This window comes from Buteo buteo, chromosome 24, assembly GCF_964188355.1.
Source record: "Buteo buteo chromosome 24, bButBut1.hap1.1, whole genome shotgun sequence".
In the NCBI taxonomy this organism is placed as follows: Eukaryota; Metazoa; Chordata; class Aves; order Accipitriformes; family Accipitridae; genus Buteo; species Buteo buteo.
The window spans coordinates 9,057,382-9,080,132 of record NC_134194.1 but is presented as its reverse complement, the minus strand read 5'-3'; the positions used below and the strand labels follow the sequence as shown (position 1 = coordinate 9,080,132).

The following is a 22,751-nucleotide window of genomic DNA, read 5'->3' as shown; positions in this document are numbered from 1 at the left end:
AGTGTGGTAACAGCCAAGCACAATGCAGCCTTTCTGTTTGGAACAGCACTGTTGAATTGTTAGGAAAAGGAACTGATTCACTTTACTAAATTAGAACTGATGCCACAGGCACTATGAATGTTAACATCCATGTAATTATGCAAAATATTTGTACTTTTATCTACATTAAGTATGGTACAAGTGTACAAGACACTGAGGCTGTCAGAAAAACACCCACAACTTACCCAAAAGAAAAGTTTCTTATCTATCTCCTTGGTTCCCAGGAAAAAAAAAAAAGTGTAGTGACAGGTTCCATCTACTTTTTGTAGTGTATCATTACACATAAAATAAAGCAGAATTCAGGGTCTGGGGTCTCCTGCTTATTAATGGGAAGAGCTGGCCTGCTGTGCTGGGAGCACTGCTCCTTTGGTTGCAGTGTGAACTATGTAGCCCAGGGAAAAGAGGAGCTCACCATTTCTCCCTGTGAAATAAGATGTGAAGGTAACCACGAAGTCTGCACAAGGAAATGGAAGAATAAAGTATGACCCAGATAAATGATATAAGGAGAAGTCAGGCACAGCTAATGGTGCCTTTCTTCATACCTCTCGCTAAAGCAGAATTCTCGGTTTGGGTTGGTTTTTTTTTTAGCCATTTCTAGGTAGTTATCACCCTTTCCTGCAGTGCCAGAGGACAACTGAAGTTGCTCTCAAGACCTCAGAGTAAGGTAAGTCACATATTATGGTGGCCATTGATTAACCTTGTCTGCTTGCCAGCTTGAACTTCTTGTCTCGGTGGTAGGACTTGACACAGGACAAGGCAGGTGACAGGCTGTGGAGAGACACCAGCATGTTTTACTCTGACAGACTCTCTCAGGCTGAACTAATTGAAAGGATAAGCATGTTTAGAAGTGATAGTGTACCTGTTCCACCTGTATTCACATACCTGTGGTGACAGCACTGAAATCTTTGCAGGTCTGTAATGCCATTGCATTCATACTTCTCCCTATTTGGGGAAAAAGTTAAATCTTAATAGTTTAAACACTAAATCATCCCACATGTTCAGAGCTGCCAAAGGAATTGTAGAAACAACCCAAAATATGTGATTTCACTTTCAGCTGTTTAAAGTTTTAATCTGAATTTAATTACATTTGGGGAGTGGAGGTGGTGGTGGGGGTGTTACTACAGAACACTAAATCTTCAGCACTTGCCAATTTGAAGGTGACTTCTCAAAGGAGAAACTTTCTTAAGAAGGGTTTCAAGGTCAGTCGCACTTATTTTTAACCAAAAAGAAGGCTGTTGAAAAGGATTCTGATCAGCAAAACCCTTGATCTTTCACGTTGGTTTCATAGATTCTTTTTGGAAGACTCTGTCACTTTTTCCTGTTCGTTATTTATCTAAGAAGCTTCATGCCTATGGTTGGAGAGATATTTGACCTTTCGATGTTGAAAGTTGTTCAGGTAGCGACTCCTTTAATACAACAAGCACTTTAGTAAGTTGAACCTTGGCTGACGTATGTATAAAACCATCACAGTCTGGACAAAACCCCACAGTCCTGGGAGAGATGCTATTTGTTCATCAGGCTTGAGAAGTAAATGACTTTTCATCAATATTAACATGGTTCAGGAATTCAATACCCAATATGTCTGCTGACACTCCAGGAGGTGGTTTGAAACAGCAGTATATAGAGATGAAATTCCTCCACGGGGTCAGTGGTATAAAAACCTTGGCAGTTTATTCACCTTTCTACTTTTCTGACAGCCATTAGAGAGAGGTGTTGTCAGTGAATCAAAATGTTTCAGTTAACCTTAAAATATCTCAAGGGCTTTGTACGCTGTGAGGTTCTGAGCTGGATCTCACTGTAGAAAGGGGGTTGCTATTTCCTTGAACACACAATGAGTTTTAATTACTTTGTTATCATCAGCAAAGTAAGTATCAGCACAGTGTTGCACTGGTCAGGCCAGGTTCTGCCATACTGGTAGAGAGTGAAGGTGAAGAGGTGTCTGCTGCTACCTGTGACAGAATCAGGATTTAGCCCTTACATGTTCTGAGTTTGGTGGTGTTTGGTTTTTTTTTTTTAAAAAAAAAGAGAAAGCAAAAATTGGTGATTCTGAAGTGCCAGCCTGTTTTAAGCCAGTAAAGATATATTCCGGCACATTCCTAATGCACCCCACCTCATTCACAAAATCATCAGCTAATCCTTTCTACTGGTTACGATGATCTACAAAGCTTCAAAGCAGTTTCTTTTTCAGCTAGTACATTAAACAGAATTGGTTCTGCTGTAGATCCTTTACCGCTCAGCGGAAGCAGTCATGTTTAAGTGAGAAACTGCAGCAAGTGGGATGTAACTGTAACAGCCACGGAACATCAGCCGTATTTGCTGTCTCCCCTCACGAGTGATGGTCTCAGAGCAGGCATTCCCATGGCCGTGGTTGCTGTTAAGGCTCAAGGCTTTGCAAGCATAGCTCATGCTGTTGGCAGAATTAACTCTCCTTTTCCCGAGATCCTCTTTATCATCTTCTATGCTATATGAGGGTTTATGGCATGGGACTACTGACAGGTGCTGCCCCAAAGAGGGCACTGGGAGTTTGGATGTGCGATAGTCAGCGATGGATTGCAAATTAGCTCTGTCACAGCAGGATGTGAGACTGTCCTCTTCCCTGATACTGTCCAGACAACTCATAGCGATCAGGCTGAGTCCTACCTCCTACGCATAAACAGATTTTAATTTGCTATTCTGCTGAGAGTCTGACTGGAAAACTGCAAGTGGTTTCTCATAGATGTATCTCAGACCTAGATGTATATTACTAATATGTGTTTGTGTGTGTCTGTGTGCACATACATCTACAAAGTGCTGGTTTGTCATAGCAAGGCATTTTAACCTTTTCTTAAAAAAACACCAAACCAAAACCCCAACACACCCCTGCCTCCCCAACCCCCATGTCATGGTTTAATCCCAGCCGGCAACCAAGCCCCACACAGCTGCTCGCTCAGTCCCCCCTGGTGGGATGGGGGAGAGATTCAGAAGAAGGAAAGTGAGAAAACTTGTGGTTTGAGATAAAGACTGTTTACTAGGTAAAGCAAAAGCCACGCACACAAGCAAAGCAAACCAAGGAATTCATTCCCCACTTCCCATGGGCAGGCAGGAGTTCAGCCACCTCCAGAAAAGCCGGGCTCCATCACACCTGATGGTGACTTGGGAAGATAAACGCCATCACTCCAAACATCCCCCCCCTTCCTTCTTCTTCCCCCAGCTTTCTATGCTGAGCATGATGTCGTATGGTCTGGAATATCCCTTGGGTCAGTTGGGGTCAGCTCTCCCAGCTGTTTCCCCCACCAACACCTTGTGCCCCCCCAGCCTGCTCGCTGGTGGGGTGGGGTGAGGAGCAGAACAGCCCTTGGCTCTGGGTAAGCACTGCTCAGCAGTAACAAAAACATCCCTGTGTTACCAGCACTGTTCTCAGCACAAATCCAAAACATAGCCCCATACTAGCTGCTAGGAAGAAAATTAACTCTGTCCCAGCCAAAACCAGCTCATCCCAGAGGGAGCATTCATTTTTAGAGAAGAGATAATTCCACCATAGGACCCCATCAATAATGAACTGATGCCTGCTGTGCCCTGCAACTAGAAGCATCCTAAGATCAAAAAAATGGTGAGAAACACTGCCTCTCCTACAGGAATCATGTGTCTCACCTTAGCAATGTCCAGGCAAGGTGTTTCTGTGGGCTGAATCGGGGTGAAGTCCATGGTTTAAGGAGCTCTGCTGTATCATGTTCCTTCAAGTGATTTGACAACTTCATTTTTTTTGTATAGCCAAGATTGGTGAGTGGTGGTGATTGCTTGACACAGAGCTTTAGCACCTTTAAGTCTTGTCTTCATAGTCACCTTATTTTAAGATGCCGCAGATTGCGATCAGATCCTCCTCCCTTGGAGCATTTGGGTGCTGTTTGAGCAAGGGGAAGACAGCAGTGTGTGTCCACCAGCAGATGGGACATAAGCTGGGAGAAAGTCTGGTTGCAGCTGGGTGAGGCATTGCTCTTTAGTCCTGTTACCTCCTTGTTGTTTCATTTTCTGAAAGCAAGAGCTGAAATGAAATGAGGTGGTTTGCAGCCACTACTTTCAAGCTTGACAAATAACTGCAACTGCTGGTGGGATAGGAGGGTCCACAGTGAAAAGCCTGAAGTGCTGATTATCCCACCCTTAAGCAAGGTATCCGATTTTTAAGCTAGAAGGTCAATACACCAAGATTTAGCTTGGGAACAGTCTCCAAAGTTGTTTAAAATTCTTTCTTATGCTATGACTGGGTGAAATATTTTGTCAGTCATGAAATTTATTCTAAATCCTAGAGAGCTGTGGAGAAAGAAGCAGTTTGTACGTGATCACAAAACAGCAGTTTCTTCAGACTTGTTGCATATTTACAGTTCTTCTCAGGAGTTTTCCTATTTCAATTAGGAGTCAGGATGCATAAGAAAAATACTTTCTCTGTCTCCTACATAGATTTGGGTCAGCACAGGAGAAGCAAGAAATTCAGCTGAGCAGTGGCTAATGTACATAGGAGGTATTTGATTTGTATTGACTATCATAAATAGCTTGAGCTCCCACATGTGATTCAGATGGGAGACTGCCAAACTTCTGTGTCAACATCACGATGGCAACGATAAAAAAGAAAGGAGGAGAGACTACCACAGAGAGCAAGCTCTGGAAACAATCCTTCACAGTGTGACTTTCTGCGTTGTTAGACAAAGAGGGAGCAACTAATTGGAGCACTATTTTCCTAACACAAGCTCACATTTTGCTCTCAGTTACATGTTAGCAGCTACACTAAAGTAATTGGAATAACACCTCCAGCAGAAGAAGTTCAGATACCATGGTGAGGAGTGCTAATAGAGAGACTGGTTAGATAAAGCAGGATGCATAGATGACAGATAGGTTTAGTTAAATGTATTTTACAAGTCAGAAAGATTTTCATGTATGGCTTTCTTTTGAACCAAACACTAAACCAGATAGCTTTAGGAGTCTTCTTCCTAGGGAGGTGTTCATTTGCAAGATTTTTATGTTTGCTGTACTAATGCTTCAGAGATCCAAATTCTGTTTTCTTTAAAGTCAACAGAAATTTTGCAGTTATAAATTGTGATCCCAGTTATGAAATCTTAGTTATTACTGGACAATATACATTTCTACCACATCTGCTATATGATTAGAAAGAATTTTCTATGTGATACTTTTAAAGATGTGCAGGTCATGAGTTTTCAGAGTAGGCTAATGACACCTCGATGCTAGTTCTGAAACACGACTAGAAAATCTGTAGGTAAACCTAAGCAGCATGTCTATAAATGTTTCATTGCTATGAATATTTGCTGAAGATCTCTTCCCTGGGTGCTAACTACAGAGGACAGAAACTGATTTTTAAAATTCCCTTTTATATTTTACCCAGTTAATACTCAAACAAGATTAACAAAACTGTTCTTGACTAGGATTTTTCTTTTCTTTTTTTCAAAACATCTGGAACTAGCTATTAGGTAGTTTAAATGATTAAGCTTGTGATAATTCTATGACAGGCCAAAGTTGATATGAACTTTATTCTCTGAACCGTATCTTGGGTAAATTACTGGGTGTGGGAGGGAACTGGGTTGACATGCCCAAAGAAGAACTCAAACAACTGGTTTATATGCAGTAAAGGCAGTCACTGTATGCCTACCAAAAAATCTAGATAATCCACTCAGAGTGAGACTTAGACAGTATTCCCAAATAGTCTGTGGGAATCTCTCTAGGAAGTTTCAAGGGAGCTGATTTGCACTTCATTGATGTCCTCCGAAAAAGGTAGCTCAGCCATCTAGGACAACAGCTTCTCCACCTCCTCCCTTCCTTCCTATTCTCAGAACTGATATCTTCCATCCAGTATTTACTCAGCAAGATGTATGCTGGCTGACAAAGTTTTGCATCTTTCACTAACAGGTTACTTTATAGAGTAGCGCCTACAAAACTGATGCTTGTGAGAGCATTTGCTTACAATTGCTTGTAAGTGCTAATTGAACTCTTCAGCCATTAAAATACCACTTGCACTGAAATGCAACAGTGTGTTGAATTGTGGTGGTCTTCAACCACTTTTGTTTAGAAAGCTCCGGAGGAAATAATTAAATGCTTTGGTTTCATATAGCTGAATAGTATATCAAAGCTTCATTCAGTGCAGAAGTACTGATGTACATCCAGAAAATGGAAGCATTCCCATACATAAAAGCAACATGCATGAATTTTTAGAAATTAAAGTTCGGCTTTATAAGCGGGATTATCCTTTTCTTTTTAGCACCATATGGAAGTTAAAGTCACTGCTTGATGGGTGGTAGCCGACAAGGAAATTTATAGGGTCTGACAGCCTTCTTGCTTAAAGTAGAAGGTCAACTTCCATGGTATCAGGAATCATTCCTTTTATGATCTGGGTAATATAGGTTTATTTTATAAGCTTCAGCCAGACTCCAATATAAAAGCCTGTAGATCAGACATGGTGGGAAGCAGATTGTCTCTTCATAGATGTCTCAAAGCTCATTCAATGCAAGACCTCAGCACAAGATAACTGCTACAGGTCTCTTCTAGGGGTGTCACGTGGGCTCTGCTTCATTTCTTCTAGTCCTCAACTCCTGCTTTTCCCAGATCTTGTCTAAGTCTTTTAGGCAAACATCTTCTGCATTATGTAATGCTCAGGTGTGTTGCAAATAGAAGAGTTCTGTGTTAACCCCTGCAAGAGGGCTGTAAGCGTGCATTTCTCTTAATATGATAGACACTGGAATAGAACTAGGAAAGGATTCTGTATTCAGGTTATCTGAAGCTTCTTTGTGCTAATTATTTCACTATGTGTTAGAGAAGTATCTCCCAAGAAATGTATTAATTCCTAGAATAGAGCTGCAGACAGAGATACTAAATGGCTTATACGGAATTGTTCTAAGCACAAGGTTTCCTGGACCCTAGCCTCATGCATTAGTCTCAAAGTCAATCTTCCTCAAATAGTTTGCTCTGTCTAATTTTATCATAAGACTGAAAATTCACAAATTTGGCCCGAGTTCCACTTTGCAGCTAGAAGCCAGAAGTAATAGCACTTTGCTGAATATTAATGTTTCCCCCTACAAGGAAGCTCCTCCAAGTCTGTGCCAGCTAGTGGCTACTCTGATAGACAGAGTGCGAGGTATTGGCATAGGCAAGATGTTTCAGGGCCCTGAATGGAGAAGTTCAGCTCTTTTGTCCTACGTAACTATATGTCAAATGTTAATTCTGCCTTGGAGGTAAGTCAGATCTCTCTAAGTTCTTGGGCTAGAGCTAGGTAAACTTTCTCAGATGAGCCTCAGGGTTAGTATCGGTACAGCCAGACATTACCTCTCTATGCTGCTCTTCACATTGGTTTCATGTGTAGCCAAGGGGTGGAAGAATGCTGTTTCCACATTAAATTCACGTTACTTGCTTGCCTTTATCATTTTGGAAAGCAACTCTTTGCATCTCAGAGGTGTCTGACCTGATGTCTGCAGAATCTACTGCAGGGAATGTCAAACCAACATTTCCAAATTTCTGCCAGTTAGAGGGAAAACAATCAGAGGAAGGCATCTGTCACTCTTTTGCCAGCTGAACATCTGGGAAATACAAAGTGGTCCCAGAAAAGTTGGTGCACTGAGGCATTTTAACAGCTATTTGTTAAGCAAACATTGGTAATTAACAGAGAATTTGAGAACATTGCCTATCAGGTTTTCCATGTGCCTGGCATCTCATTACCGAGCGTACAAGTCACAACTGTGTTTGTTACTCAGCGTCAGGCTGAGAGCACCACCTTAGGAGGTGCACCAGGGAGAAACCAGAAGTACTACAGTAACATTTGAAAAAGAAAGGCAGAACAAAGCAGTCCTGGATGGAGCATCTTCTGCACCCATGATTTTGGACTCATCTTCCCAGATTATCTTTCTGCTGGGGCAAGTCCCAAGTTTCTTGGAGACAGGAGATAAACTCAAATTTGTATTCAATCCTCCCCCAAGGAGCATACTAAAAATAGCTAGGTTTTCCTACTACTGCTCAGTTGTGCTGTTATTTTCCTTCCTTTGGAATGAGCCAAGTCTGAATGCTGGAGGCCTCCAGCTCTCCTGTTTCTTGAGAAGTCATTGTTATTTCTGGGATAGTACTATTGTTGATGGCTCCTTGCTTCCTCGGTTCTCCCCAACACATGGGCACAGGGAATACTCTGTCTGGCCAGAAAGGGCAGAAGAATGAGAGCCAGAGATGGAGGCCCTTTTGGTTTGATTGTGCTCCAACAGTTCATTAGTCCTATATGAGTTTTGTCTGCTGTGTTTAAGCTTTGACTCTCAGTATTAATAAGGAAAGGAAGGAACTGTCTTTCCACAGAGCCATTCCATACAATTTATCTTTCTGTGCATGAAAGAAGATGGGCTAGCCAGGCAAAATACCAGTTCTCATTACAATGGTGATATTTGCTTGTCTTCTAACCCTGTTGTCCCATTTTGACACTGTCTTCACATCTGCCATGCAGCAGCAGATGTCTGGGGCATAGAAGCTTGGCTTCAGTGATCAATAATTAACAGTAGTCAGAGCACTTCTTCCAAAGACTCAAAACTTGCTTATCTACAAAGATAAAGACCTGGAGGGCTGGGCCTCCCAGCACTGCCTGTGGCTTTTCTTGTTACAGGATTCAGCCATCTACCTGGGGTTCACTAAACACATGATTTAAGACGACAACTACCACAAGGTGAGCGATCGCTTGTGTGAGAATTGAGTGTCTTGGCACCAGAGTCTTGCTCTAGCTGGACTCCCAGCCTGGGATTTGACTGAGGGCTGGATTTCTTTGCACGAGTGGGAACTATTCCTGGTCCCCAGGAGTCTTGCTCCCTTCGGGGGGGCCAGCAGAGACCCTCGACTTCCCACCCTCTGCAGAACCGACTGCTGAAGAGGCTGCAAGCCCATCACCTTAGGCTGCACGCATTTGGCTTTAAGCGGAGCATTTGCATAAGGGATGTTTCAGTCTGCTTTAGCCTTTCTCTTTGCACCTAATCAGCCCTCTCATCTTGAGGGAAATCATTGCGGAGAGGTGTCAGGATGTCAGAGGCTTTCTGCGCCAGCTCCCCTGCCCAGCCAAGTCAGAACTAGCTTCTCCTCTCAGGCAGACTGGGACATAATCCATCCCATTTTTCCACAATGACTGTAATCCTAGCACTGTTTATTCAAGCATGGCCATGCTACAATTAGAGCCAAGGGCTTTAAACATCCAAATGATGCCATTGGCAGAGCTTGTGCTCCAACGAGCGAACTGCCAGCACCTCCTCTATGATTTGTGCAGCCTTTTCCCAACCGATAACTGAAGTGTCTTAGTGTGATCTTGAACCCAAGTGGAAGAAAGGGTTTTTCCAGTCTCGCCTCTGACTCCCCCCACTCCTTCAGCACACCTTGTCTCTGGGCTTTTGAATAACTGACATGGCTGAATGGATCTACTTTTTCTTCTGAAGCTTTTAAACTCTCACTCCAGGTAGAACTCCTATCTGAATGCTGGGTGAAGTCCTGAACACCAGTGCCAGAGCCAGAAGAGAAAAAGCTTTAATTCCTCCGGGAATTCCTCTCCATGCAGTGTGTAAAAAATCCCCCTCCAAATCTGTCTCCTGCTGATGAACATAAAACCCATCCTGCTCACACTGGCACGGCTGCATCCACCCCCGAGAGGGAGCTACTTCGCAGCCTGCCAGTGGCTGCTTCAGAAGCATATGCCTCTCTTTAGGTACGTGAATGTTCCCACTGAAATCAGACCTAGCCTTGGCACTTCTGGATCAGGAAATACGATTTCATCACTAATTTTTTCAGCTATCTTTTCGCTTAAGCCTTCCTGTTTGAAGGGATTTTTGCTAAGGTCGACAGCTTCCTAAAAGGCTCAAACTGAAACAATATTCCTGGGAAAATGCAAGTTAAAGCTAGTTGTTAGCAGTCTAATGCAGACAGGCCTTTTTCTTGTCCCAACAAGCTTCTAATGCCTGTTAGGTGACCTGTTGTTATATTAAAGACTTGTAGTTCCCCGCTCTGGCTCCGAGTTCTCATTAATCAGAGCGAGGAGCTGTGCAGGGCAGGGATGTCTGCGCAGTGCGGTACAGCACCAGCCCAGCGGTGCTGAGCGTGGGTGCTAATGCCTGGTGCAAGACGATGCTGGGGATGTAAGTGCCCATCATGGCCTGGTTTGTACCGAGCAAGAAGTTTGCCTGCTGCTGTTTTGGTGGAGGACGACTGCCTTTCCTCTGCTGGGTTTCTGTGCTTTAGGGACTCTGAATCCTGTGTTTAACTTCATCCAAGTTTTGTTGGTTTGGTTTTTTTTTTTCAGTGAAAAGTGTCAGCTTTTAAGTCTTTTCTACTGCAAGCAAACTACCTCAGGAGACTCCACGTGGCTTCTGGGATTGAGGGAAGCCAGAGAAATTGCCACTAGAGCAATGCACCCTGTTTAATTTCTCGTGGATGTGACAAATTCCAAGAGCGAGAAATCTTGAGGGGCATAGAAAAATCCAAGGTGGGAAATCACTGCCTAATCGATTTTGCAGTTCAGCAAGGATCATTTAGAATCGGCCATTTATCCAACTGCAACCAACAGAGTATTTTACAAGAACATTATATATGACTTGATCTCAGCATAGAGCAAACCCAAATGAGCCGGGACAGTTCCAGTGTCACTCCATCACAATATCCTCCAGGGAGTGTATTCTTTTCTAGATATGACCAAAGAGCAATTGCTTCTAGATTTTCCAGAGTGTTTCTAGATTTGCAGCCTAGGTATTGTCATTATGGCTTTTAACTGTTTTGTTCAGGTGCAGATGCCCACGCACCTTGGGCTCCTGTGCAGCACCACGTGGCTGGCTGATAGTTGGCTGGTGGGTGTTTGGGTGATGTGGACATAATGACTGGTAATTCTCCATTTCTTTGGGATGGCAGGAGATGAACTTAACATTTCTGGATTCTTTTTAGGTCCTTCTAAGGCAAGAGTCAGGCACGTGCGATGGAGCTTGTTCTTTCCATTCTGTCAACAGTAAAATAACAATATCCTAACTGCTTTCATAAATTGAGTAATTGTGGTCAGGTCAGATATACAGTTATTTGCTGGCATCCATGTAACTTTACAACTGCCTGGCAGTAACTTCTGGTGCACGTGACACCAAAGCCATTAAAGCATTAGGTCAGCTCCGCATCTGATGGAGGAACCGTGTTTCTCCATGGTCCCAAGTATGCTGTATTTATTCCTGTTGCATCCAGATTTCTGCTGCAGCCCAGCATGCTATAATATGTGCATTAGAGCTTTCAGTCTACTGCCTGCTGCATGATGGGCTGGTTTGGGCAATGATGTGCTCCTCACCTAACAATTTTTTATGTGGTGAGATGAAAACATAAAAAGACGGATCCTCCTTTAATATGCAATTAGGGGTCACTTTATATAGGCCATGCAATGTTAATGGAATTTAGAAGTTTATAGAAGTTTTTTAACTGCAAATAATTCATTGTAATTTATTGAATGAACTGTTTACCCTGAATTGCCTGCCATCTCCATTTCTGCACCTTCTAAGGCTTATCTTAAAAAGTCCTCCTTGCAGCTCTCATGTAAAACAGGGATGAAAATATTCTTTTGAGGGCAGTAGCCCTTAGACTATTATTATTATTATTATTATTATTATTATTATTATTATTTAATTATTAATTTATTTTTAGCCTTCTTGTTTTGGCCCTGATGGCTGTTTTAGTCTTCTTTCTCAGGAAGGGAGTAGCCCACATCAACTCTCCTGAGCCAAATTGGCCTATGGTTTGGATTAATCTGGATCCAAACTGTCATTCACATCATGCCAAACTTTGGCCCTTTCATTTTAAGCTGGCTGTTCTGTCTCTTAAAAATGGGAGTGACAATCTATATGTAGACAGAGCGCCTACTGATTTCAGTGGGAACTGCTTGAACTTGCCCTAGGGTTGCAGAACTTTCAATATTTCTGCTGTCATTTTTTGCTTGTTAGGTGTTACAAAGGTCTTCATGTGTGAGAGGGAAAAAAGTGACAAGCAAGATCCATCACTCACTGCGGGAAGCTGGTGCCTGTGTCCACCTACCTTTCTCACCCCTGGGACACATGGGCCCCACCAGCTTCCATCTGTCTCACCGTGCTCTTACCTCTCTCTGTGATACAAGTTGTATGTGCAATGTCCTTGTCCTGCAAAACTGCAAAACCCCAGGTCTCTCCTTGGCACATCGTGCTCATCAGTTTTATCCCACCCAAGTATTTGATTTGATGGACACCAAGCACATGGCTTCAGGTCCAGAAGTCAACAGAGAAAGCAGAAAGGAAGAAAAACAGGAAAATAATCTCATGACTCTGCTGTTCTCAGCTGCTCTGCCTGGTCTGCTGTCTTCAGGAGGAAAACATTGACTGTCCTCCCAACAGCCAAAGTCTGAGCAGAGTTCGAACTGTGAAGGTGTCTGAAATGTTTCACCTAGTTTCTAACTTCAGATGATGTCAACTTCTTTAAAGTATTATAGCACCTTTCTGCTTTTACCTTCAGTCCTTCTGGTGGAAGACAACACGAAGGGCAGCTTCTCACCTGCTCTGGGGAAATATCGTGGCTTCACCTCATCATTCAGAGCCTACACAGGTGTGAGTCAGACTTACCGGGGGATGCAATGCTGCTCTTCTTCCCACAAAGAAATGGTTCCATTGTGGCACTGCCAAAAAAACCCCCCATGTCCCTCTTGGCTGGCAGGACTGTGTACTACTGTGCTGGGCTTGGGGATGGGGCACAGCCAGGGTTAAGGGTAGCTGAGATGCATATACCTTAGAAAAGTGACCATTATAAAAGTCATTGTGAGAAGGAATCTAAACCATGCTCAGGGGTACTGTGCTTTAAGGGGAGCAGCAATCTCAGCCACCCCACTGGAACCAGGCAGGACTGGTGTTGCTCCAGAAATGAATGAAAAAACAAAGATCCAAAAGCATTTATAAATTATTCAAACTGCAGCAGCCAGGAGCTATGTTGGGAAGTGTCTGCTGCTCCATTTGCACAATGTGCCTGTCCTGGTTTTGGCTGGGATAGAGTTAATTTTTTTTCTAGTAGCTGGTAGAGTGTTATGTTTCGGATTTAGTACAAGAATAATGTTGATAACACACTGGTGTTTTCAGTTGTTGTTAAGTAGTGCTTATACTAAACCAAGAATTTTTCAGCTTCTGATGCCCAGCCAGCAAGAAGGCTGGAGGGGCACAAGAAGCTGGGAGGGGACACAGCCAGGACAGCTGACCCAAACTGGCCAAAGGGGTATTCCATACCAGGTGACGTCATGCCCAGTATATAAACTGCGGGGAGTTGGCCTGGGGTGGGGATCGCTGCTCGGGAACTAACTGGGCATCGGTGGGCGAGTGGTGAGCAATTGCATTGTCATCACTTGTTTTGTATATTCTAATTCTTTTATTATTATCACTGTCATATCATTAGTATTAGTATAAGTATTTTCTTCTTTTCTGTCCTATTAAACTGTCTTAGTACAAGTATTTTCTTCTTTTCTGTCCTATTAAACTGTCTTTATCTCAACCCATGAATTTTACTTTTTTTTGACTCTCTCCCCCATCCCACTGAGCGGAGGGAGTGAGTGAACGGCTGCGTGGTGTTTAATTGCTGGCAGGGGTTAAACCATGACAGCCTGGCAATGCCACAGGAGCTGCAGCAAGCCCAGAACAGCCCAGTCCGGGCCAACCTGCCTGTTCTGCTTTTGGTTTCTCCCAAGCCTGTCCTGCCTATGTTCTCCTGCTAGCTCCCACATCACCTCTGTCCCTGCCCCAGGAGCTACTGAATGCAATTCTCAGCTCTGCCAGGAATCCAGCCAGGTTTGTTTATGCCCACGATCCATGTTTGCATTCGAGAAATAAGGCACACAGCAGCTGGTTAGCCTGAGAGCATGTCACGCAGCTGCGCGGCCAGCATCAGGACTGGGGCTTGGCTGCAGCCGCATAGTCAAACCAGGGATCTCAACAGAGGAGGAGAAAAAAGACCCGCAAAAGCATTAATTTAATGTCCTGCTAAAGGCCACTGCTGGTGTGCAGCCCTCAGTGCAGAGCCCATTCCAGCACTGGGCAGGGGCAGCTCCTTTTACAGCCTGGCTATAAAGAATTAATTTAAAAGCAGGATGTGGCCTTTATATCTCCTGATTTCGTTGTTCCCGTCATTAGCCTTTGAGCAGCAGCTCGCTGTTCTAGTGTTTCAGCTTAGCATAAAACCAGAGCGGTGGGGGAAAGGTGCGGGGCGGTGGGTGACGACTCCTGACGGAGCGGTTACAGCCACAGCAGATGTCTGCAGACCAAAAAGCGCTTGTATCTGTCAGCTGGCACTGGACGAACGACGGCATGTGCCAGTGCGGTGCGCAAGTGGGGTCGCAGGGTATGTTGGAATATTAGTACACCAGGCTGGGGTTTGCTAGGAACTGGATTTTTGTCTTAAACTTTCTTAGCGTGCAACTTATCATCTCCACTGCTAAATGTCTTCTTGCCGGAGGAACAGCACGGTCCTGTCCCCTGCCGTCACCCCAGGCTGGGCTGCGCTGCCAGTTTTTGTTTCCTTTGACTGCTAAACTGTTCATTGCAAATTAATTCATAAATAATTCATTGGATGTTGCATTCTGTGCTTAAAAGTTCATCATGTAGGTGGTAGGTTGTGGGTTTTCTTGGAAGTGACAGTGCTTTTCTCCTTTCTTTTTTCTTTGTTAATCATGTGTGCGTGCGTATGTGTGCAGAGCTCCCATAGCATTCACAGCCTGATGGTTCCACTATAGATCTTTTAATGTCTTCATAGCAAGATGATAGTTACTTTCCAATTTAGTTATTATGGTTCAAGATGATTGTGTTGCAAAAACTCTCTTTTGAAATTGGGGTTTATTGAAATACCCAAAATGCTTTTGGGAGTTGCTACAACTGACACAAAATAACACATTATTCAGAAATGTCTCTTCCCCCATCCCCATGCATGCACACACACAAGTCAGTTATTATTCCTAAGCCTGCTGATACCTGAAAGCAATGAGAAGTTTTTCTACACCATGGTTTGCAAAGGCAGGTTGCGTTTGTTGGGTGGGCATCAAGATAAACGTGGCCCCTCTCTGGGACCAGTGTCATCTCTAAAACTGCTTATTTCAGCCCTGAGGCCTCCTCGTTTTGTTCCCATAAGAGCACTGAAACCCATATAAATATGTCATGTGGGACACACTGGGGTGAAAATCGTATCTCGTGCCTCCTGACAGACTTCTTGCCATGGCAGGAAGGGAATGTCTTTCTATGGAGCATCCTACGTGCTTGCACGGCTCCGTCCTGCCATGCTGGGAGGAGCTGGGCATTTCCCCATCACCCTGCCCCGGTCCTGAACGCATTGGGGATGCAGCAGATTGCAGCCGTTGAGGCATGCTGCAGCCAACCCCAACTGCAGCAGCTTCCATCAAAACTTCATCCCCCAGGGCAGGAGATGTGGCATCTTGGTGGGACGAAGGAGGGAGGCTCTGGCTAAGAGTGGCAGCTGTACAGAGATAACAGCTCCACTTTTTGGCATGTGCACGCACTGGTTTTTGTCTTTGTTTGTTTGTTTATTATTAGATCTCCCTAATCTGGCAAAGCAGATGCAAGACCCATATTCAATGAGTAAAATCCCATCTCAGCCATGTTCAACATCCTTTGGCTGGCTTGGAGCTCTCAGCTGCTAAACTCAAGTTGTAGGTAGAGTTTAGGCCAGGTAACGTGGAGGTATTTTTTGTTCAAAAAGGTGCTGAAATACAGAGCAGCACTGAGGTCCCCTGCGTACTTGTGGGTTATGCTGTCACTTACAATATTTCTGTTTCCTAGGCTGAGTCAGGCAGTGGCACGGGAATCGGGCTATCGGGGAAGGAGAGGTGGGACCAGGAGCCCCAGGAGGGGTCCAGCCCCGGCAGGAGCCCAGACTGCCGCCAACTCTGCCTCTGCAGCTGCGTGCTGCAGCGGGAGGAGCAGAAAACCAAGCCAAATGAGGTTATTTCAGAGATTTAAAAGGTGTTTTGTGCCACTCCCCTCCCTACATGCACCCACTGAATGGAGCAAAGCAGATGGTCGCACGCATTCCTCAGCGAGGAGGCAGTGGGCTTGTTTTCTGCCTGCATTGCTGTGCTGCTTATGAGACTGAAAACAAAGCCTAGAAGTATGGTAAAAAAAAAAATGTTCCTGTAGGTGTGAAAGGGAAAATACCACAGCTGATGTTACACAAGCCTAGTTGTATGATGGCCTGAAGCAGAGCTGTTATATGAAAGGCTATTCACAAACCCCAATTTTAAAACATGCAGATCATATCAGTAATGTATATTACAACAGTCCAATAGTGTGAATCAAATATTTAAAGACTACCTACAGTCTGCTTTTTATTCTGAAATGACTGCAAGAAAGAGCCAAGTTCTAGCTGCTGGCCAGACTTCTTGCTTTTTCTCTATTAAATGAGGCCATATAATTTTCCTCTGGGATACATTTGGCACTGGAGCTATTTAGACCTGAACCTTCATCACTAAATTCAGGAGGATTTTTCTGTTCAGTTTAAGGAGAGAGGAATCAAGGTCACAGCTCTGGAGAAAAACTGTTAAAAACAGATACTTCTCATCACTGATTTCTGGACACTGTTCATAAAAATAAAAATAATCACCCTGATTTAGCAACTGAACTTCAGCAGCACCAACTTGTCTGCACTAGACTTAAATGAAAAATACAAAAACCCAGATGCACATAAAATTTTAAAATGTTGAAGTTGTTCTCATTTTACAGAGTATGAAATGGACTCATTTCATCTCAATGATTCTTTTCCGCTTTTCTAATTCTTTTTTTCCTGTTTGGTTCATCTTTTCTGTTTGCTACTTAGGAAAAAAAAAAATGAAACAATGAATTACTTATAGGGGTACAAAGGAAAAAAAGCAAAAATTGGGAAGTACTCCTTAAAAAAATGGAAGGCAAGATACCTGGGAGGAAATTACATTTTGATAATTTTCCCAGGAGTCAGTTTTGAAAGACAAATCCTGTTTTTAACTACAGCTTCCCAGGCTTTAGAAACGGTTAACATATTGTTGCTACTGAGTACCGCACTTTGCATTTCTAGCATGGGGGCACTGCAAATATGCTGCTGTTAAGGCTGAGTTTCGTAACTACTCACTGCCTAAATCACAACACATTTACAGGCAGCTGATGCGGAGTTTGCCTGTACTGGGGAAGGATTTGGCCGCTGCCTGCTGTGGCAGTGCTGGGTGCTGCCCAGGCAGCTACGCAGAGCTGCATCTCCTGCGGGTGCTGTGAAGTTCCTGCCAACACGCTTCTTAATGGGGGTTAATTCATGAATTATTTCATTGTCAGTTTGCTAGAAATTCCAAATTCAGGCCAAGAACTGCAGCTGAAGTTCAGCTGAAAGATGCCTTTTTTTTTTTTTTTTTTTAAAACAGTGCAAACAGTCCGAAACCCAGCAAGCGAGAAGAAGACAGTGCATGCACACCGAACAGTACTGAGTGAACTTATTCGGAGCCTGGTAAACAGTAGCGCCTGCAAACTGGTAAACAAGTATCCCTACAGCCTGGATTTTGGCAGTGTCTCAGCTGCGAGGACTGGGCTCGAACTCTCTGTGCCCTTGGAAGGCACGCACATCTTTTCAGCCGGATTGAATTCTTGCTATTCGTTCAGATAATGAGCCTCAATCAATGCTCTCATTTACTGACAAAATCCAGGGCGAACAAATTCATATTTAAAACCTAGCTCCTGCAAAATGCCCTCAGAAGTGATTGCCTGGCATGCGTAGAGTCACCCATGAGCATCTGATTAGTTAGCCAATTAAAATAAAACTGATGGATCATTAAAGCAGCCAGCGGTTTTCAAGAGGCTTTCTGTGAGTTGGTCCACACTGCTGTTTTTTTTTTTTTTCTTTTTTTTTAAAATTATTATTTTTTTGCAGGCAGGCTTGAGCTTGTGCTCCCTACATTGTGTGCAGGTCGGGGCTCGTTCCCAAATGCATGCACCCGGCTCTGGTCCCTTTTGGAAAACCTCAAGTTCCTGCTGGTTTGGAGCACATGCAGCACCAGATCCCCGCTACTACAAGTGATCCTCTTCAAGAGGTTTATTGTGCTCAGGCAGGACCCCAGTGCCTGCAACATTTCTTGGCTGTGAGTCTCTAATGCTAGGACAAGGGTGAGAAGTTCAACAAAACTGTAAGCAAGACGGTAACTCAACTTTCCCCAAAAGGGAAGATTTTTTCATTTTGCTGACGACAGGTTTTCTTCTGACAGCCATCCGCCAAGATCCGCGTTCCAGCCTCTACAGCGTTTTTGGCATGAATATACCCAGGGCTTGATGCTGTGAAATGGATCACTAGTGTGATCCTGTCTGGCATATCCTACGGGCATACAGAAATACAGACATATTCTACAGACATATCCTATCCATATAATACAGACATATGGAAGTTTGAGGTCTAATTCATGTTTGCCATGTTCAAACAAACAAAAAACCCTCAACATCTCTTTCCTTCTTAACAATCATTATTTTATTAATATATTTTACAAGATTGCAGTTGAAATCATTTAAATACAAATTTTTTTTTATACAGAAAGTGTAATAAAGTTAAAATAGTTCCTTGTGTAATTCATAGCATTATTGCAATGCTTACAAAATTTTGCATAGAGTGTGCAAGGATTGATGTTATTTGATACAAAAAAGCTTTATATTTTCCCACACAACCACACACATACATAAATTAAAAAGAAAAAAGCCAAACAAATCTGAATTTCTTAATGAGAACTGTGATAAGACTTTAAATTCATTTTGTCCTGTTTACATGACCAAGGTCATTGGTGGTTATCAGAGTAGAGGTCAGACAAGGTATTTTACCATCACAGATGAAAACTGCTATAGCATATGGGTCATGCCTTTTATGCCGCTGCTGTAGATGAACTGGGTTTTGCTTCAACTCGCACTGAATGTTGTTTTGCTGTTGGGTCTACCTACACAGAGCATTTGTTGGGTTAATATCAACAACTCTATTGCCATTCACGCACAAGGAAACTGATTCAAATAAAGGGTGGGCAAAAAAACCCAAAACCAAAACCCAAAGGGATCTGAGTCAGATCCAGCAGGTCAATCCCTTCCCTGCTCCCAAACTACTACACAGTGCAGATCCTGACCGAGATCTGGGTCGCAGCTCAGGAAAAGCTCCGACCTAGGGAGGAATCCAGGTGTGAATGCTGTCAACTGAGCCCTTCTTCAATAAACACAGTATGTGATAATTGCTCAGAACTGCTCTTTATGAGGTTTCTGGCATGCTCTTACTCCGCTGAGCAAGGGCAGGATTTGCTCATCTTCTGTGCTCGCTCCGATAACCCGCAAAAGGGGACAAGAAAGTGAATTCCTCCAGCAGCGCCTGCCCTGTGAAAGCCACTCTGGAAACAGTGCAGCCCTGCCCTACCACCAGCGGGACCCCCCAGCAGACCCCCGCTGTCTGCCCGGCGAGACCTTCCGCTTCACCCGTTACCCACCAAATCACCAGCTGAACTCCAGCGTGGTCAGTGGTGGTGGCAAGGAATGAAGCTGGATGAACACGCCTCCATTTTCAGGTAGCGGCTTGAGCTGGCAGCGATGGGAAGACTTGCCACAGCTCCTTATCTAGAGCTCATGTGATAAGGAAAGCCCGGAGGCAGGAGGAGTCCCCTGTCCCATGGTGGTCTCAGGAGCACCCAGGCTGTAGTTTAGACAGGGCAGCCAAACTCTTCCTTTTGATTTCAGAAAAGGTGCTAAGCCTGTAGGACCAAACCCTCAGGCTACCAGTGACTTAAACGGAACCAAATCCTGATTTACACCAGCTACAGAGTCAAATCCCCTGTGCTGTTGCACTGCTCCAGCCCAGGCTCCCAAGGCGGGCATCACGCCTTGCTGCTATTTCTAGTGCAGAGGACCCGGCAACGGGATGGAGATAAACGAGAAAGGGCAAAGCCACCCACCAGCCTCCCCCACCCCGCAGGCTTCCCGAGGGGAGGCAGCGTACCGGGGTACCATCCCCGCGGCATCCCCTCGGATGCTGTACAGGTATTACCGGCACAAAGCAGAGGTGCCTTCAAGAGCTACTGGGCTGCGCCTTATGGAGTTACTGCCAACGCTTTCAAGGTGGTCAAAGGCTTGTTAGAACAGAACCAACAACTACCAGCATTATTTATACCACTCAGACTGCAGATACGTATCATCTGTAAAATCATTAATACTGCTGAAGTGTTTCATTATCCATTCTGTCAATAATAGCACTGATACCGAGTGCACGAGCCCCGAGGAGGACCCAGATGAAGACAAAATTATCAGGCTCTGGTTTAGCGAAGAGGCTAACTCCCTGCTCTAAGGCAGCTACCCTAGAGAAATCTAGCCGTAGTGTTGGGGGGTGGTGGTGTTTGCAGCTAAGTAAGTGTGGGAGAAACTCTAACAGCAACATTTTTTCAACTACAATCCAGCCTTTGATAAAAATAGAACCGCCCACAAATAATTATTCTTTTGCTCTCCAGTGTGAGCCTGCCTCAAGATGTTTCAAGGACTCCGTTATGAGGAAGTTTTTAAAAGACCAAAGAAACTACATTGCTTTAGAAAGTGATAATGCATTTAGCAGTAGCAGGCTTCGAAATGCTTTATCTCCTATCGGCAGTTAAGCCTTTTGAATGGGGCAAAAATGTGAGAGCACAATGGAATTTAAAATTCCTGTTACATGCAAAGATGCACATGACCTATGCTTTGCAATGGGCTATTCCAATAATGGCAAATATGTTAGAAAGGGTGAGACTTTCCGTTTGGGTAGGACCTGATGAAAGGCTCCAAAAAGTCCTTTTTAATCTCAGGAGAAAAGACTGTTTAACTAAGGCTGCATGTTTTTTATCTGAAGCATTTGGTAGCAGGGCACAATGTAAATGTAACACTTTCGCACACATTTATTTCTCCTTCTGATATTTTCTCTTGCTGGCAGAAAGATTCAACCAACTAAATGCAAGACAAACATACAATTACATATCACTTCACAGTGGACATATCCTTCCTATTTTTCAATACTGGTTAAAAACTAAGAAAAGCTCAGTCCATGGAGATGAGTTGCCTCAAAGGAAATCTGGCTTCCTCTGAACAGGCAGCCCATCGCTACCAACTGGTGGCAGAAAATCCCAGCTACCGCGTGGTTTTGAGCTGTAATAAGGTGAGACATTTTCTGGGAGTGACACCAGTGTTAACCTTCCTGCAGGAATTATACTTGTAGCAAATTAATTTTTAAGGGACTCGCACCTCTAGTTTAAAGTGACTTGGATGGGAAATCTCGGTGGTGCCCTATGATTATATTTTCTTCTTCGCCTTGGATAAAAATCCTGCAGCTTTAAATATCCATCTTTTCCTGTATAAAGAAAGTGTGTCGCTTTTCACAAGGGCACAATACAATTCAAGTGGTAGGACAAGAGAGTCTGAAATGATAAAGCCTCAGGGTTGTATGTGCATAACCATGGGCTTCTCAACCACAGCAGACTTAAAAGCTTTCTAAATACAAGCTATTTATTATAATTTCCATCGAAGCCCCAAGCCACTGTGGTTACTGTGGACGGAAACAACACCCTAGCAATCTTGAACAGCCCAAGCTGTAAGTGGTTTCAGTGACAGTAATTCCACTGTGCACCATGAAAGATCAAGGATAATTGCTACCATATTTAGTAAAATGGATGTTATTAATTTAAAGTATAATAGTGTAAACAGACACAGAAGTTTGCTGCATTACTGTGATTAGGGTGATGTCACTTGCCATTTCTTCCCTTTCCCTCCTACCTGCCTCGTTTAATTCACTCCACTCTTGCTTAAATAATCTCATCAGCGCCACATCAGTGTTTAACTGCGCTCCACTCACAGCTGTGAACTCGGCTACATCAGCTGTGAAAACACAGCCATTGCCATGCAGAATTTACCTGAAAGTCCCCAATTCCACCTTAGTGCCACTGCTACATGCAGGTTTTGGTTTTTTGGGGGTATGTGAGAGCAGAGAAGTGACACGATGGGGATTCAGGGGCTGCTGGCCACCTGCATGCAGCCCCCTGTGTGGCAGGACACCAGCTACCCAAATATTACACAGCAATTTCAGAACTGAGGAAAAAGGTTAAAATGGGGAAAACGGAAATGTTGCCAGGATTGCCTTCCTCAACAGCAATGGCAATAAAAAGGCTGGTATTTTCACATTCAAAAAGCACCAATCCAGTGCTTGGCAAAGCTTCGCAGGAACGTGCCCTGCGCTTGCTGGGGTGAATTCTGGATGATGACATTTCAAAATTTAAAATGTCAGCCATAAAAAAAAAAGAAAAAAGAGCACAGCCTCTAACTTTTTTTGTTTTTACTGTATGCACTTTTAAAATGAAATCATTATGGCACAGTTACTCTTCTTCACTGAGCAGCTACTGGAGTTCCTGATCTGCTAATGCTCGAGTGCAGGTAAGTGAACAGCCTGTAGCATTTACTCAGTTTATTTATACTTTCAGCCCAGGATGATGTCTTTTAGCGTTCTGGGCTATTTCTTCACATTTCACATTTCAGGTAACCTTGCCCTCTGCACATATTTAAAGATTTTTGACATTATTTCCTTTTCTGCCCATTAACGAAGTGAGAGTCTTCCTGCCATTTTACTCTCTCAAATGCAGCTTTACGATAAACCTGTATTTTTCCTGCCCAGTTCAAAGAAGCACCATTAAAGTTAACTCATTTCAG

At 43.7% G+C, this 22,751-nt stretch overlaps 1 protein-coding gene across 12 annotated transcripts in view; it reads right to left on the bottom strand.

Moving 5' to 3' along the window:
• SGCD (sarcoglycan delta) overlaps positions 1-22,751 on the bottom strand; it is a 431,589-nt gene that overhangs the window by 2,717 nt on the left and 406,121 nt on the right. For 2 of the 12 annotated variants that reach the window (XM_075057009.1, XM_075057010.1), the window contains exon 9: positions 922-981. The exons of 9 other annotated variants lie outside the window; for them this stretch is intronic. In XM_075057009.1, the coding sequence (XP_074913110.1) occupies positions 970-981 (12 nt within the window). In that variant the 3' untranslated portion in view covers positions 922-969. Of the gene's footprint in view, positions 1-581; positions 808-921; positions 982-22,751 lie in introns of all 12 variants that reach the window. One more of the 12 variants, XR_012654342.1, reaches the window with a different exon arrangement.